Raw genomic sequence first — 14,592 nt, 5'->3', positions numbered from 1 at the left:
ATCCCTCCTCCTCCGAGTCCGTATCTGTGGTCAAAGCGGGTGGGAAGAGCGTTACATCACAGAATGGGGGTTTGGGGTTTTCGGGTGGGTTTGGGGGAGCTTTGGTGCATTTCTTTGTGAAGATGCTCTAAACGAGGAGGTGAAGGAGGCTACAGGAGGGGCTGCCATTGTCCACCTCTGCCCACTCCATCACAAGCCTCATGCTCAACAAGTGGGTGCTGAATAAACAAAGAAATTCACATTTCCTTCTTTCCATCAGAAATGGACACTCTCCACCTTGGCCAAACACCTCCTGTCCTCCCTTAAGACAAGATCCAAGGAGTGTTATTATCTCAGCAGAAGAAAACTGAGGCAGACACTTTTGCTATGAAGATGTTCACCAAAAGCACAGCAATGTCAACAACTGGACCATCAACATGAATTAGTCTTCACCATGGTGATATTCAATGCTCTCGACCTAAATCTCCTTTTCTACATGAACCAATTCTCTCCGAGGGTTTTCAACACAGGCAGCACATCTAACTCCAAATGTCTGACTTCAAACACACCACCACAGACACCCAAACAGAGCAGGGAGCAAGCCACTCCTCTGTCTGCGAACTGTGGCTTTACAAAGCTGCTAAGCCTTGTGGGAGGTGAAAAGTCACCAGCAGTCCTCTCTGGCATCTGATGAGTGGAACAGGAAACATATGGTCCCCCTGGACACAACAGAAGCGGGTATAAATTGTCACCTCCTCACTTGTGAACACACCACCGGCTCCACAACATTACAAACACTGTGGCAGGGACTGTTCCAGCCTGTGAGCAGCAGCAGATGCTCTCCAGTGTTAGCCCAGGTTGGGCATCACTCCCCAACTCCACTGCAATGGGTTGTAGAGAAGAAGAAACAGGGGATGGCGAGTTCAGGAGGCCCAAAGCCCAACTATGCAAATTATTTTGGACGCCTGACTTTTAAAATTTGTGGGAATATGATGCTCAGCTCTTCCTCTGGATCTATGCCCAAAGTTTTCAGGACTCCAGCTAGAAAATCAAGACGTTACGAGGCAGAAGGACTTGGCGCCAGTCCTGCTTCTCCTCCTCCACATGAGCAGCCCACCAGTCATGGGAGGTGCTGCCATATGCTCGACCTGCCTCCCCAAATTCACCATGCCTGAGTGACCAAATGACAGGCTGAAGGCCTTTCCTTGAACCTGCACACAGATGAAAAACCACACACCAAAGCTGAGCCATTTCCTCAGAGCTGAGACTTGTGTGGAAAAGAGGCCCCCTCCTACACTGGAACACTCACTGGACAGTGGTCGAATAGAAGCTCTATTAGGTCTGGGTGGGAGTTTTTGTTCATGAAACCACAGTACCAAGTGCAAGGGCACTGTAAAAGCTCCCTCTGCCACAAGTCAAAGCTTTTAGTTTCAGCAACAGCCCATGCCTACTCCTCCCATTAGCTCCAGAACTCCTAGTTTAGGAGCCATGTGTCTGTCCTTGGGGGGTGAAGCACATTCAAGAACAGAACTGCTGGGCAGTGTGTACAGCACAATCAGCCAAAGGCTGTGTTCGAGTCCAGTGGACATAATGGCTCTTATTTTGCCATGTAAATGGCTAATTTCATGCCAAACATTTGTTCCATTGGACAATCACTAGTTCATCTTCCCCATTAGTGAAATTTCTAAACTGGTGTTGCACCGAGAGATGTATTTGTTATGCACACAAACACCCCATAAAGGTTCTAACACGGTTTTAAATAGCTGCAAGCAAAGGAAAAGATGTGTGTGCAAGTGAGCTGAGACCATTACACAACTGGGTCTCAGACCATAAACTCTGCCCCAATGTCTGTCTGAATTGTTAAAGACTCTCCTATCTTTGGTTCTACTGTTTTCCCAACACTACTGGCAATTTCAATTTTTCCTTCTGTAACAGGGGTTGTTTGCTGGAACCTTTACCTCAGGTGCACTTTGGGTTCAGAAATAGCAATCACCACACAGGATGTGGGGTGGGGACAATCACTGATGAGACAGATGGGAAGGCTGAGCACAGTCAGCCAGGAACCAAGGCACGACACTGAAGGGCAGGAGGATGCTCCTGCACCAGTGTCACTGGCAGGCTTTGCCTTTCCAAAGGACTCCATGGCATAATCCTAAAGCCAACCCCACTGCACTCAACAAGGACTTCAAAAGCCAACTCTTAACCACCTCTGGAGCAGTGGCTCTGAGTGCTTGTCTGACAGGTAGAAGGAGAGTGTCTACTCCCAGCAAAAGCAAGAATGTTTGTGGGTCCACTCGGGTTGAAGTGGGTCAACCTCTTTTTGGAAGCATTCTCCCCCACTGATGATGAGAACAAAACAGGTCAGGAAGACACGCTGATATTGAATACCTCTTGCACAGCAAGGTGGGTGGACAACCCATGCTGACCCCAAAGATGCAGCAGCATTGATTAGCCAGGGAAAAAGTCACTTTTCACTCATGAGCAGAAATAGACCCATCTCCAAGACCCCTTCCAAGAGGCCAGAAACCCCCACCACAACCCCCCACAACACATAGAAGAGATAGGAGAAGAGATAAATGAGGGGTTACTTACTATAGGAGTAGCTGCTAACTTCAGATATTGCTGGTGAATGGGAAACCTTGAGCTGATTTTTGACTTTTAACCCCACCTCCATCTTCTTCATTTTGGCAGCCACTTTGTTTTTACCTTCCTTGGTGGTTTTCAGTGACAGGCCCAGGTTCTTGGCCAGGCTCTTCTTCTCCTCCTTGCTTGGCAGAGCCTCATGGGGTGGGAGGTACCTACTGCCACCTCCACTAGTTTTTGTCTTTCCCACAGAGCTGTCGGCAAACTTGAAGGGGGATTTGAGCTTGTCTTGTTTGGTGAGTGACAGTGCCTTGTCAAGCTTGCTGGCCAGCTGCTCCTGATCTGATGGCACCTTCTTCTTTTTGATCTTTAACTGCCAGGGTGAAAGGAAGAGACCAGGTGAATACAGAGCAGATATCATGGCAGACCTGAGGGATTTTACCAGCCCTCGTAACAGCCTCAAACAGTCTAGTTAATAAAGGCTCAAGATGATAGTCTTAGGTCCCAGTTGCCATAACCCACCATGGTGCTAGGGAGGAAGAAGAGGAAGATGTCAGCAAACAGTACAGCTTTCCTCTTACTGAGCACTACAAAATTGCAAGATTAACTTAGAAAAACTGAATGTTCTTCCAAAAGAAACATGTTCATAGCACAAGACGTTTTGGAGTCCTTTTTTCTCAACACCTGTTTTTTAGGATAGGTTTGGATTGCTTTTACAAGCTTTCCTCTGAATCATAAGGATTAAAAATCTTCTTTACCCAAAACCCCAGCCAAATAAATACGGATTTCCACATAATCAACCAGTTCCAGAGGCTAGGATGCCAAAAAGACCCAAATATTTCTCAGTTAGAGCATCAGCACCGCTGCATTGCAGCCAGGGCTGTTACAATCTTTTCAGTATTTTCTTGCTTCTTGAAAAAAGTAAATGTACTTTACATGTGCTACAGTTAGATAACAGCAGTTCTAACTCAGTACTTCGCCTGTGTGCATTTTGGATTTCAGCAGCAGCTTAAAGCTCCAGTAAATATCTCATTGCCTCAACAGGAGCAGAAGAAAGCCCTGCATTTAAAATAGCAAGGCTGCACTCCCTTTCCTCCCTCCCTCCCCTCTCTTGACAGGCAAGGGGGTAAGACAAGCCCTGCTCTGGATTCAGAGCTGGTGCAGCACTGCAACACTCTGGCTGGCTCGAAGGCACTTCACTCTGCCACCTATCAAAGAGGTTCAACCTCTGACAGCCAGTGCCAGCCCCTCCACTGCACAGTCCTCTCACGAGGAACATCTAAACCCATGTGAACTGAAAGCAGACACTGGAAGATCAGGAGGAGTTATCCTACAAGCCAACACTAGCAAAGCAGGAGCGAGATCGGCCTGTGGCCCGTGGCTCCATCTTCCCCACGAGGGCACTGACCTCATTTGAGAAGCTGGGAGCCGCATCATGCTCTTCCCAGCTCTGGTTCCTCCCTTTCATCTTGCCACTGCTGCTCTCCACATCCTCCTCCTCCTCCGGAAGGGCCCCTTTGTGCCTCTTCTTCATGCCCTCGCCAGTCTCGGAGTCTTCGGAGAGCAACAAGGACTTGCTCAGTCTGGAAGCCAAGCACAGGATGGGTCAAGGTGGGGGGCTTTCCTCCCTGTGAACCCCACCAAGCTCAAAAGTGAGGTTAAATGCCTCCTAGGACAACGGGGATCCTCAGCGGGAGCCAAGTCCACTGTGAAAGGACAGCAGTTTGGACAAGGTTTTCCACCAAACAGGAGAGCCAGAGAGCCCTTCTTGCACACTCTTGGCCACCAGCACAGATGAGAGTGCCTGAAATCAGAGACCTGCAAAGTGGTCTCTGAAAGGAAATACTTGGTGTCTTGGTAACAGCCACCAAAAAGTGCCTGATTTGGTACAGAGCAGCAACAGGAAGGACAGACAGTTGAGCTGGCCCTGAAGGTCTTTTGTCACTTCTACTTCCATGGCCTCTGTAGGTGCAGAGAGAGACTCCTAAGGCCCAGGGAGGTGCCCCACTGCCCAGGCACTTGCTTTGGTTGCTTGGGTACTGCTCGGGTATGAGCAAGGAGGTGGCAAGGAACTGTCACGTGGGGTGACATGGAGGGACAAGGGCACTGCAGGGACTGGCTCACTCTGAGTGACTACAAGCCTGGACCCTCTGCAAGAGGCATTTGCGATCCGTGTCACTGGACTTGCTTTGGGATTTGGGGGAAAAGAAGAGGGTAAATAAATAAGAAAATAAAATAAAAAATAAAGTAGGTGAGACTGTAAGCACATCTTTTCCTACTCCCCAGCCATCTCCAATAACTATCAGGTGGATGATCAGTCAACACCTCAAGATCCCTACCAAGCCTCCATTAACAGCTCTCATATGCTGCCTCCTTCACACTAAACCTGCTGGTTGTACCACTACCACAAAGCCACTGACATGGGGCAGCCTCCTCAGCTTCCAGGCATTTTCCCTCCCCTCCATCCTCTCTGCTGACCTCCATAGACAGCTAAACCAACACCTCAGGCCCTGGACGCTCGCTGAGGGTGCATCTCCATCTCCCACAACAGCCTGCTAAAGCACTCCTGTGATGTGGGGACATGCATGCACCACACCATCACACCATCACACACGCCCACATGCACAACTCCAGCCACCTCTGGATGCCTCCAGCCTGTCCAGCCACCCAAACACAAAGAACAAAACAGAGAGCCACCGAGAGGACAGATTTTCAGAAGCGCTGGTCAGTGGGAGCTGGGCACCTGAATCTAATTTGTAGTCTTGAAAGGACGTTTGCAAAAATACAGAGCACAAAGGAAGGCAGCTTGGAGGTGCCTTCCCACTGAAGAGGCCTGGCCACCTATGGATGGTTAGATGGCCAGCAGTGGTGGGATCTGGGCATCCAAACAAGGGCAGCTGGACTTGCAAAAGACAAAAAAGCAAAGGAGAGAATCATCCAGACTCTTGAGAGAGGTCAGGTGAAACCAACTCCCACTGATTCAGGGAACAGAGAGAAAGACAGAAGAAACACAGCACAAAGGTGCTACCAAGTAGATAACCTGGAATAGCCCTGCTCTTCCCGTTTTTGACATCAACATCCCTGCAATTAGTTCTACAGCACCTGCTTGCACCATCTGCTCTCCTGAGAACACACGAGGACACATTCCCTGACACCACGAGCTCACCTACAGGTCCCTGCCCAGCCAGCTGCTCCGTATCACCTCACCACTGCTCAACTGCCTGTCCTACTTGCACCCAACACCACAGACACGTGCTCTACCTGCGGGGAGGGAGGACGCTGGCACCGTATTCCCACCGTAAGGACACGCTCACGTTCAAGGCACACGCTTCCACAACACCACTGCAGCCAGCGACCGGCCCTGGTGAGCCCCCGCTGCATCTGAGATGCTCTCCCCAAATAAGACCCTGGTGCAGCGACCCTGCCATTTTCCCATCTTCCCCAAATTCCAGCCTTACTTTCCACTCTTGCTGTCACTCTTCCCTCTCTCCTTAATGGGTGACAGAGCGCTTGATCCAAGTTTCCTCTTCCTGGGCCTTCCAGGGCCTCTTCTCGCCAAGCTTCTACTTTTCTCGTCATGCTTTTCCCTTTAAAAAAACCACACGCTTCACTGTTAACCAAGGCAACAAAAAAAAAACCAAAAAAAACAAACAAAAAAAAAAAAGGCAAAAGGGAAAAAAAAAGCAAAAGCAAACTTTGCAACCAAAAAGCAAAACGAACAGGGAAAAAAATAAAGAAAATAAATCCAAAAAGAAGAAAAAGGGAAAATAATTAAAAGAAAGCAAGCAAGAATGGGAGCCAACCCAGAACCTTCGCCTGCCACCAAACTGCTAAACTGAGCTGCTGAAGCCAAGGTTGTCTCTAACACAGTCTCCCAGCTGCATTCACCAGTTACCAGGTTGTCGTGTCACATAGCCTAGGAGTGTGCTGTGAAAAGCTCTGGCGGGATGTACCAGGAGGAGAGGAGAAGAGACAGGGAGGGATGGAGGGCTGTTTTCTGTCCCGGACCAAAAGGCAGCGGAAGTGCCCAGCTGGAAAAAAACAAGACCAAGTGAGCAGCCTGTGACTTACTCGGAGTCCCTGCGGCGCTGCAGCTTCACCAGCTCCCGCTGCTTCTCCTTGTAGCGCCGCTGCAGCTCCGCCAGCCTCATCCTGTAGTCCAGCTCCATCGCGTCCATGTTCTCGATGGCCGATTTGATGGAGTACATCTAGGGTGGGGAGGCAAGAGGGGGCGAGAGGGTCAGACACGCCCAGGTGGTGCCCACTGGGTGCCTTTGCAATGGCCAAGGCGTGCAGGCTGGCAGAAAGCCCTTGGTGCTGACAGGGCAGCAGAGACCCCTTGCCCACAAGCACAGCCCCACAGTGGTACCAAGGAAACCCGCCAAGCAAAGATGTTCTGTGGCTTATGCATGGGATGGCATCAGCTTTGAGGGACTGCAACCCTGGGAAAGAATCTGCAGGATAAAATACAGCCATGGAGTCTCTTTTCCCTTGTTTAAAAAGATAGATCACAATATATCCTATCTTGCAACACTTACTTGCTGGGTACAAAATAATTTGTCGGTCTCTCTCATGGGGAAGAGTCAGTAAGGAAAAAATCAAGGAAAAACCCTCCTGACACTATATTTATGCCCCCCCGTTGTCAAAACAGTAACACGTGAGTTCCTTTGGCTTTGTATTACAAACATCACTTCTAGGGCTGCCCAGGGTCCTGCTGAACCTTGATTCACACACAGGGTAGGAAGCTAAATCAGAGCACACCAACTCCTTGCAGTCAGGAACACGAGGGAAGAGCCAGCTCGCTCTGCTGAATGCAGACAGGCAGCACGAGCCTCCCAAACTGGGGCTGCGACAGTGAGTGGTGGGAGTGGATGCACTGGGGCTTTTCAGGCTCAGCCACTTACTGGTTCATCTTTCTTCTGCATCCAGCTGTACTTTTTGTTGGGATTCAGCTCTCGAGGCAGCCGGATGGTTTTCAGACTTTCCATAAAGGGGGTGGAAAGTACTTCCATGAGCATGTGGGTGCTGGCAGCCAGCAAACTCTCCAGTGTTGGCCGGACAGGAAAACCCTCTGGACCTGCTGGGAAGGACAGAAAAAAGAAGTTATAGACATTCACATTCCAAGACCGCTTCTCCAACAGGCATGAGGAGAGGCTGATGGTCCTTTCTGGACTATGGCTGCTGAAGGAGCCTCCCAGCCACCCTTAGTCCCCACTCGAGACCTCCTGTTGTACCCAGCCATGGTGCAAGTGGCAGTTCCCATCATGTCTCACCTCAGGAAGTTACTGGAAGGTGAGATTCTCTTCAGGACCTGCCAAGCTCTTGGAAAGTGTCATCTGGAGCTACTGGGACCTCTTGTGCCAAACCCCAACAGACTGTAGACTCACTGCCTGCCAGAAGGGTGTTACCCTGGCAGCTCCCGGCAACTGGGGCTCCGTTTCCGCTACACATACCACAGACTGTCTAGACATGGCGAGGGCCTTTGGAAGGGGAGAGCAGTACAAAAGCCACACGTAGCTCAGCCTACTGCAACAAAAACCCTGCTCCAACTCCATCCAAAGTACCATCCACTCCTGCAACTCAGGGTAATGCTCTCCTTGCTGCCTGGCTGAGGCTGCAAGAGATCCCACCTGTGCCCACACGGAGAGCACAGGGACCATACGCTGCGAGACCCACCCTGGCCCAAAGCTCACCAGACTCCACACTCACAACTTACTTTGCATTTCTTGCTTCCGTTTCTCCAGCTCCATCTCTGCAATTTCACTCAGCAAAGTGATCCCCTGCAGGAAGGAGTGCTCCAGGGTCTGGTCAGTTAACACCTCCACCTTCATCTGGGATGGAGTGACAGTGGTGGTAGTCAACAAGGAACAAGCCTGAGGCATTTCTGTAGCAGCCACCAAAGCATTCATCCCAGCCAGCGGGTCACCCGGCTTGATGTCCAGATCTGGGATTTGGCAAGAGATTGCCTCTTCTGTATAGGAAGGGATCTCTGGCCCCTGCTCCCCCTCCTCAGGGGGTAGGCTGGGAAACTCCCTCCCTCGGGGCACATCGGCGCTCTGCAGATCCATGGCTACAGAGGCCTCCTCCCGCTGGGTCGTCAAGTCCATCTCTGGTGGCTCGTTCTCTGCATGCACAAGCAAACCATCGTAGTCCATGTGCATGGAACAGGTTTCTGCTCCACTCCCAGTCTCTGCCTCAGCCTCTGCTTCTGCAGGACAGGTCACAACCTGGTAAGGAGGTGAGCAGCTCTGGAGGTCTTCCTGGTCCTGCTCCATAGCACCCAGGGTTTCCCCTTGATGTAACAGGAGATTGCAATTTTCCACGTTCTGCACTGGGACGGCTGCGGAGGTGGTGATGTTCAGAGTCCCCATGTCCTGCTCACAGATGCCTTCTTGGCTTTCTTCCATCTGCACCTCTGATTTCACCCTCTCTTCCAAGGATTCCTCTTCTGCTGCTGCTTGGATGGGCTCTAGGATTTTGGACGGAGACAGGTGGATGGGCTTGACCTCTGAGGAAAGCTCCATGTGCTCAGACCCTTCAGCAGGCAGCGGGACGTCAGGAGCCAGGCCATCCGCATCAGATGCTGGGGCAGGCTGGATGAGGTAGGGATAATGTCTTCCAAAGGAGGGAGGCAGGGACTGGAATGGATATCCAGGGGGGATCTCTGCAAGATATCAGAAAGGACGGGCTGTGTAACAGATGGGTCTCCAAAGCACGTTCTCTCTTACTAAGGCATAGAGATGGTTCCCTTTGCATTCATCATCTCTGGTCTCTTCCTGTTCTCAAGCAGTAGCTGCTTCCAGCACCTCTCCCCTGTTCAAGCTGCCAGAGGCAGCAGCACCCCAGAAATCCCTTCTGCAACTTTCCAGCACTCTCCTGCAGCTGGAGAGAGATCTGCCTCTTGCATCCTCTCCCACTGGGACTGCAGCCCTGGAAGAACCAACCCAGGCTGGACCCAAGGGAAGAAAAGAGCCTACAGCCCCAGGTGCCCCTCAGACCCAGGCATCGATCCCAGTCCCTCACACCACCCCTGCTCCTTGCTTCTCCCCTGCCTTTTAGAGGAGCTACGTGGTTTTCCCTAGGGGAAGGGACAGAAGCAGGAAAGACTGAGGAGAAAAAGGGAGGTAGGCACAAACACAACGGGAGTCTGCCAAAGCAGGGCTCTCTTACCTGGGAACAAGGCCTGATATGGACCAGTAGCCTCTTTTTCCAGCTCCAAGTCTTTCTTGTCCACGGTCTCAGGTGCCTCTTCCTTCGGAGGGATGGCAGGGGCAGGGGGTGGAGAGGCAGGGGGCGGGCTGGAAGGATGGGAGCTGGGGGTGGCGGGGTAGGAGTAGGCTGGCTGCGAAGGTGGCTCCTCCATCTTTTGGATCACCTCAGCTTTGAGCACAGACACGGGTGAGGCCCTGGGAGAGAGGGGAGGTGGACTCACAGCCTTGCTGTAGGACGTGGAGGCGCTGGGAGACAGCACGGGTGGTTTTCGGTGCACCAGTCCCGGGGCTGAGGAGGAAAGGCCTGATTTGGCACTGTCCAGGCTCCGCTTCGTCACCTTCTCTTCCATATCCACACGCTGCTCGTTGGCCTTCAATCTCTCCTGTGACAAGAACAGAGCAAATGTCAGCACGACACCTCCTCCTGTTCCTGGAAAGCAGCACTGACCTACCACCACGTAAGACCAAAACGTGGTCTGATCAAATAGGCACTGGAATAAACACGTTACCTGATGCAAAACCATTTTAAAACAAATTTGATGGAGGGTGACACTGATCTGCAATAGCTTCTTTACAAATTCCCAGTTCCAGGAGTCCTGAGAAGGGTGTTTCAGCTTTCACTTGCATCCAAAGCAAATCATTTCTATTTCTAAGTCTCCAGCCTTGCAAGCCCATTTGTAAAGCCAAGGCTGAAAACCAGAGGAGCGCTATAAAAATGAACTGGGTGTAAAATACCAAAGCTCATGACTTCCAAAACCATTTTGTGAATGGGAGCTGTCTCCAGGAGCCAGTGCGATTGCTACAAGTCCTGCAGCTGCTTCTCTGAGCTGCTCACAAGGTTTGTTTGGAGGTGACCAGGGATAAAACCACTCAACTATACAGAGACATCTCCCTAGGGAAGGAATCCATGTCACGCTGCTACTGGGCAGCTCTCCTGACAGCACTGCTCAATGGCTCTACACCAAACCCATCCAAACTCCACTCTAACTGCAGGATGCACCAAGTGCTTCATATCCCAGGGACCAGGGAAGGATCACTCCATGCATCCAGACCCTTGAGACACACTTGCCACACAGACACAGCTGCTTCTTCTCCCCAGACACTCCAACTTCAGGTTTGTTTCACACCCAAGCAAGAAGCTCTCGAAAACATACCACGAGCTGGGCACTCCTCTGCAGCTCCATGGCATGGGCCGCTTGCTGCTGCAGGATGTACAGCTCGTGCTGCCGCAGCAGCTGCTGATGAGAGAGGAGCTGGAGCTGGTGAGCGTGCTGGAGGGAGCTCCTGGTCGGGGGGTACATGGCAGGCCACAGTGGGGGTGCCCGGTCCATCAGCTCTGCTGTGGAATGAGCAGAGTTGGAGTCAGGGAGGCAGCAGTGTAAGGATACCTAGAGGATTCAGGATCACTCAGGGCAAGTATCTCTATCCCAGGGTGTGGGGGATGCCAAACACTGGGCTATGAGGAAATGCAGAGTGCTGTCTTTCCCTTGCCACCCCCACTCCCATCACCCCTGGGTCCTGGAGTCATCAGACTTGCTTTGCTCTCCAGGCAATCTTGTTTTGACTGTCCATGGCTGAGCCCATGAATAGATTCTCCTAACCAAGAACTTTACCTTACAGGGTCCTGCAGGGCATGAAGAGCCACTGCCAAAGATCACACATTTCCATCTCCAAAACACACCTAATGAGAGGCCATCTCACACCCACCCTACAGCTGTGGTTGCTGGTCCCCATGGTTACATATGCTCCTCTCTAGCCCTCTCCAAAGCCCATTTTCCTCACAGCTGTCAAAGAATGGTCCTCAGGGACACGCTCACATCCTTACCAAAGTGTGGCAAGTGCTCGCTGGGGATCACAACAAGCTGCCCCGACTGCGGGTCTCTGGCAAACTGGTAGGCGGAAGGGAGAGCTCCCCCCATGGCAGGGGGGAAGCCTGGAGTCATGCCCTGGTGCAGGGAAGGGTGACCAAGTCCTGGAAGAAGAAACACCCAAGTCACAACTCAGAGGATGCAGGCAGCTCCTATCCAGTCAAGAAGTCATCTACCATTTGACTGCTCCAAAATACCTCCTTGCCTGTGAACAGCGAGCAGCCTCGCTGGGCACACAGCAACACCTCTCCCTGGATTTCATCCGTGTGAACACCCCATGCACACCGCTCCCTCCCAGGGCACTCACCATAGGGATGGCCAGCCAGCCACATGGAGGGGCTCCCTGTCCTGGGAAGCCAGGGGTGGGCTGCCAAGTGCGAAGCCGGGTCTGCAGACCAGCGCCCGGAGCCCGCCAGGGCTGGGCCTCCCGTCACCATGAGGTTGGAGTTCAAACCGTTCGTGGCGCAGCTGGAGGGGTGGATCCGGGCAAAATCTGCCAGCTCCTTGCTTTCTCTGTTACGTGGGAGGCAAGAGAGAGAGAGAAACGGTCTGAGTGATGGAGGAGCTCAAGGGTACAGACCCGTCTGCAGAACCAGTGTTTGCAAACCAGGGTCAGTCACTTGAGGAGAGCTGTGATGGAGGTGGTTAACATCACGTCCAGAATAAGACATCTCATCTCCCCATTCCTTTGGAGCAGGCATGGATTTGCAGAAGTCTGCTAGGATTCAGGATCTGCCTATAGTCCCATTTACCCCCCTCAACATTTCTTTCTGCACCAGCAAGGCTGGTGCCAGCACCTGCACCAGATGGAAGCAACCTCATCCCCTCTCTGGACAAGCTGTCCTCGAGCACAGCTCGTGGCTCTATGGCAAGAGACCCCATCTCCCACCAACCCTCACCTGAGCAGCTTCTCCTGATCCCGTTCCAAGCGCCCTGCCAGGAGGTGGCTGTCCCGGTGGCGGCTCCTCTCATCCCCACAGTCATCTTCGGAGCGTCCGTGCCCTAAGAGACAACCCAGCACCATCAGACAGGACAAACAGTCTGGGGAAAGCTGTCCCCTTTGCTCTGGGCATGGAGAGGCAGTACATGGGAGCCAGCACACCCAAACATCATTCTCTCTCTCCTCAAGGTTGTTCCATGTTCAAATCTCGAAGGACCAGACAAGGCTCTCTGTGTGATCAAGATATTTTCACTGAGGCAGCTCCTGGCAGCACACAGGTTTATGCGGTCCGAGGTTATGTCTTCAAGATATCATGGGACCCATTCACCAGGCCAGGCTGGTCTCCCAGGACAGGACAGCCACCAGCCTTAGAGCAACACAACCAAGGGGACCACTGCTGCTGAAGGACAGTGGCAGATCTCCCATCTCAGAAAGAGCCCTGACGCAGCTAAATCCGTACATCGAACCACCCAGTCCTGCTTAGCACATCTCATGGAGGGGAAAGGTTTTATCTCAGCCCCTTCTGAAGCACCTTCTGCTCTTGTAAACCAGTCTGGGAGCACCGGGTATGCTCCGAATCCCTGTCCTACTGCAACAGGCAGAATCAACAATACAAACCCTCACAAAACCAGCGCGCTCCGCTCTGCAATTCAACCCGTTAGCAGAAATCTGCAACTCCCCTGAGACATGCAACAAGAAAGGGTCTGGCAAGGCAGGGACACATATGGCAGATGAGGGCAGGAATCCAAAAAGGGGGGGTTGGATGTTTGGCTGGAGTAGCCGCTTGTCCAGAATCAGAACAGCTCTTGCAGATACAGCCTGGCACGATAGCAGCTGCGTCTGTGAGGGGTTAGGAGGCACCTGCACACGAGTGAGCAGCAGTGCCAAGCTTGGCTCTGCCAGAACCAGGTACTGGGGCCATCCTTCCCTTCTTTATCCAAGGTCTTCACCCCACCACCTGATTTTAAGCTTACTTTTCCCCAGTTTTTTTTCCCTAGCTTCTTTCTTGCATACTCATTTTTTCCACAATTCCCTGCTGCCCCTCTCTATATTATGTTTCAGTGACATGATCCATTCCTAAATCCCAGCCCTGCTTGCAGTGAGCACTCGGATAGTCTAACAGGGCCAGGAGGAAGGTGTTTCCTTCCCCCCAACTCCTGGTGCTCCCTGCCAGCACATCCCCTGCCTGGGCCATGCTCTGCACCCCACAGGGCTCAGCAGAGCAGCACAGCCTCGCAGGACTGCACCCCAGCAGCCCCTTCCAGGGTCCTCGTTCTCCTGTCTGGATATGGTTTGGCACATGGGAAAGCATCTCAGAACATCAAGTCTATTCTGCTGACAGGCAGTCTTTTCAAGGAGAGCTCCACTGTGCATTTCCACAAACCTGGACAGCCCATGGGTTTTTTGCTGTCAAGTCTCCAATTCCCTCAGCTTTTACTGTCAGAAGGAATCCAGGAACAAGACAACATCTCTCCCAACTCCTTTTCCCAAGGCTCCCTCCTTGGGCTCCAGGCAGAAAACAAAGATGCTTTAAAACCTGGCACACAGCTCTCCCTCCCGAAGGACTTTCCAGGGTCACCACATCTCCCTCACAGTCTGCCAGGACACTACGTGCAGTGGCTGTCCCCAACCAGCCCCTCCTCAACTCACTGAATGATGCCCCACGCAGCCTCCATTGCTCACTCTTACTACCCGACCTCCAAGTCACGAGGGCTCATAAATCCCTCCAGAGCCCAAACATTGTCCGCTGCCTCTCCACCAGCATCCACACTCACTCAAAAAATCTCCTTCCACACCCTAGCCCAGGTTCTTCCCCCTTAGAGCCCCTATTTCTTTTCCCTGATCAATGCCCAGCTGTCTCTTTGGTGTCAGCAATACAGAGTAAGCCCTTGGAGAGCTCACAGCCTCTCTCCTTGCCACAATGTGAATTGACCCCCGCCCCCAGACTTTCAATAGAAACACATTATTTTGTTATTTTACCATCGCTCCTCCCTCTCCCACCTACATTCCT

General features: G+C 52.1%; 1 protein-coding gene across 1 annotated transcript in view; it reads right to left on the bottom strand.

The window, feature by feature from the left end:
• The window catches only part of TNRC18 (trinucleotide repeat containing 18), a 40,538-nt gene that overhangs the window by 20,371 nt on the left and 5,575 nt on the right, over positions 1–14,592 (bottom strand). The window contains exons 5-16 of the mRNA XM_029957829.1: positions 12,541–12,643; positions 11,949–12,154; positions 11,599–11,745; positions 10,928–11,112; positions 9,733–10,156; positions 8,279–9,226; positions 7,467–7,642; positions 6,634–6,770; positions 6,021–6,149; positions 3,971–4,145; positions 2,572–2,935; positions 2–24 (exon numbers count right to left, since the gene is read on the bottom strand). Coding sequence (XP_029813689.1) covers positions 2–24; positions 2,572–2,935; positions 3,971–4,145; positions 6,021–6,149; positions 6,634–6,770; positions 7,467–7,642; positions 8,279–9,226; positions 9,733–10,156; positions 10,928–11,112; positions 11,599–11,745; positions 11,949–12,154; positions 12,541–12,643 — 3,017 coding nt within the window. The remainder of the gene's footprint in view (position 1; positions 25–2,571; positions 2,936–3,970; positions 4,146–6,020; positions 6,150–6,633; positions 6,771–7,466; positions 7,643–8,278; positions 9,227–9,732; positions 10,157–10,927; positions 11,113–11,598; positions 11,746–11,948; positions 12,155–12,540; positions 12,644–14,592) is intronic.

The sequence above is a fragment of the Manacus vitellinus genome, unplaced genomic scaffold, assembly GCF_001715985.3.
Source record: "Manacus vitellinus isolate BGI_N305 unplaced genomic scaffold, ASM171598v3 scaffold_12_pilon, whole genome shotgun sequence".
NCBI lineage: Eukaryota > Metazoa > Chordata > Aves > Passeriformes > Pipridae > Manacus > Manacus vitellinus.
Note: the sequence above shows the minus strand (reverse complement) of the source record. Positions and strands in the feature narration are given on the sequence as shown.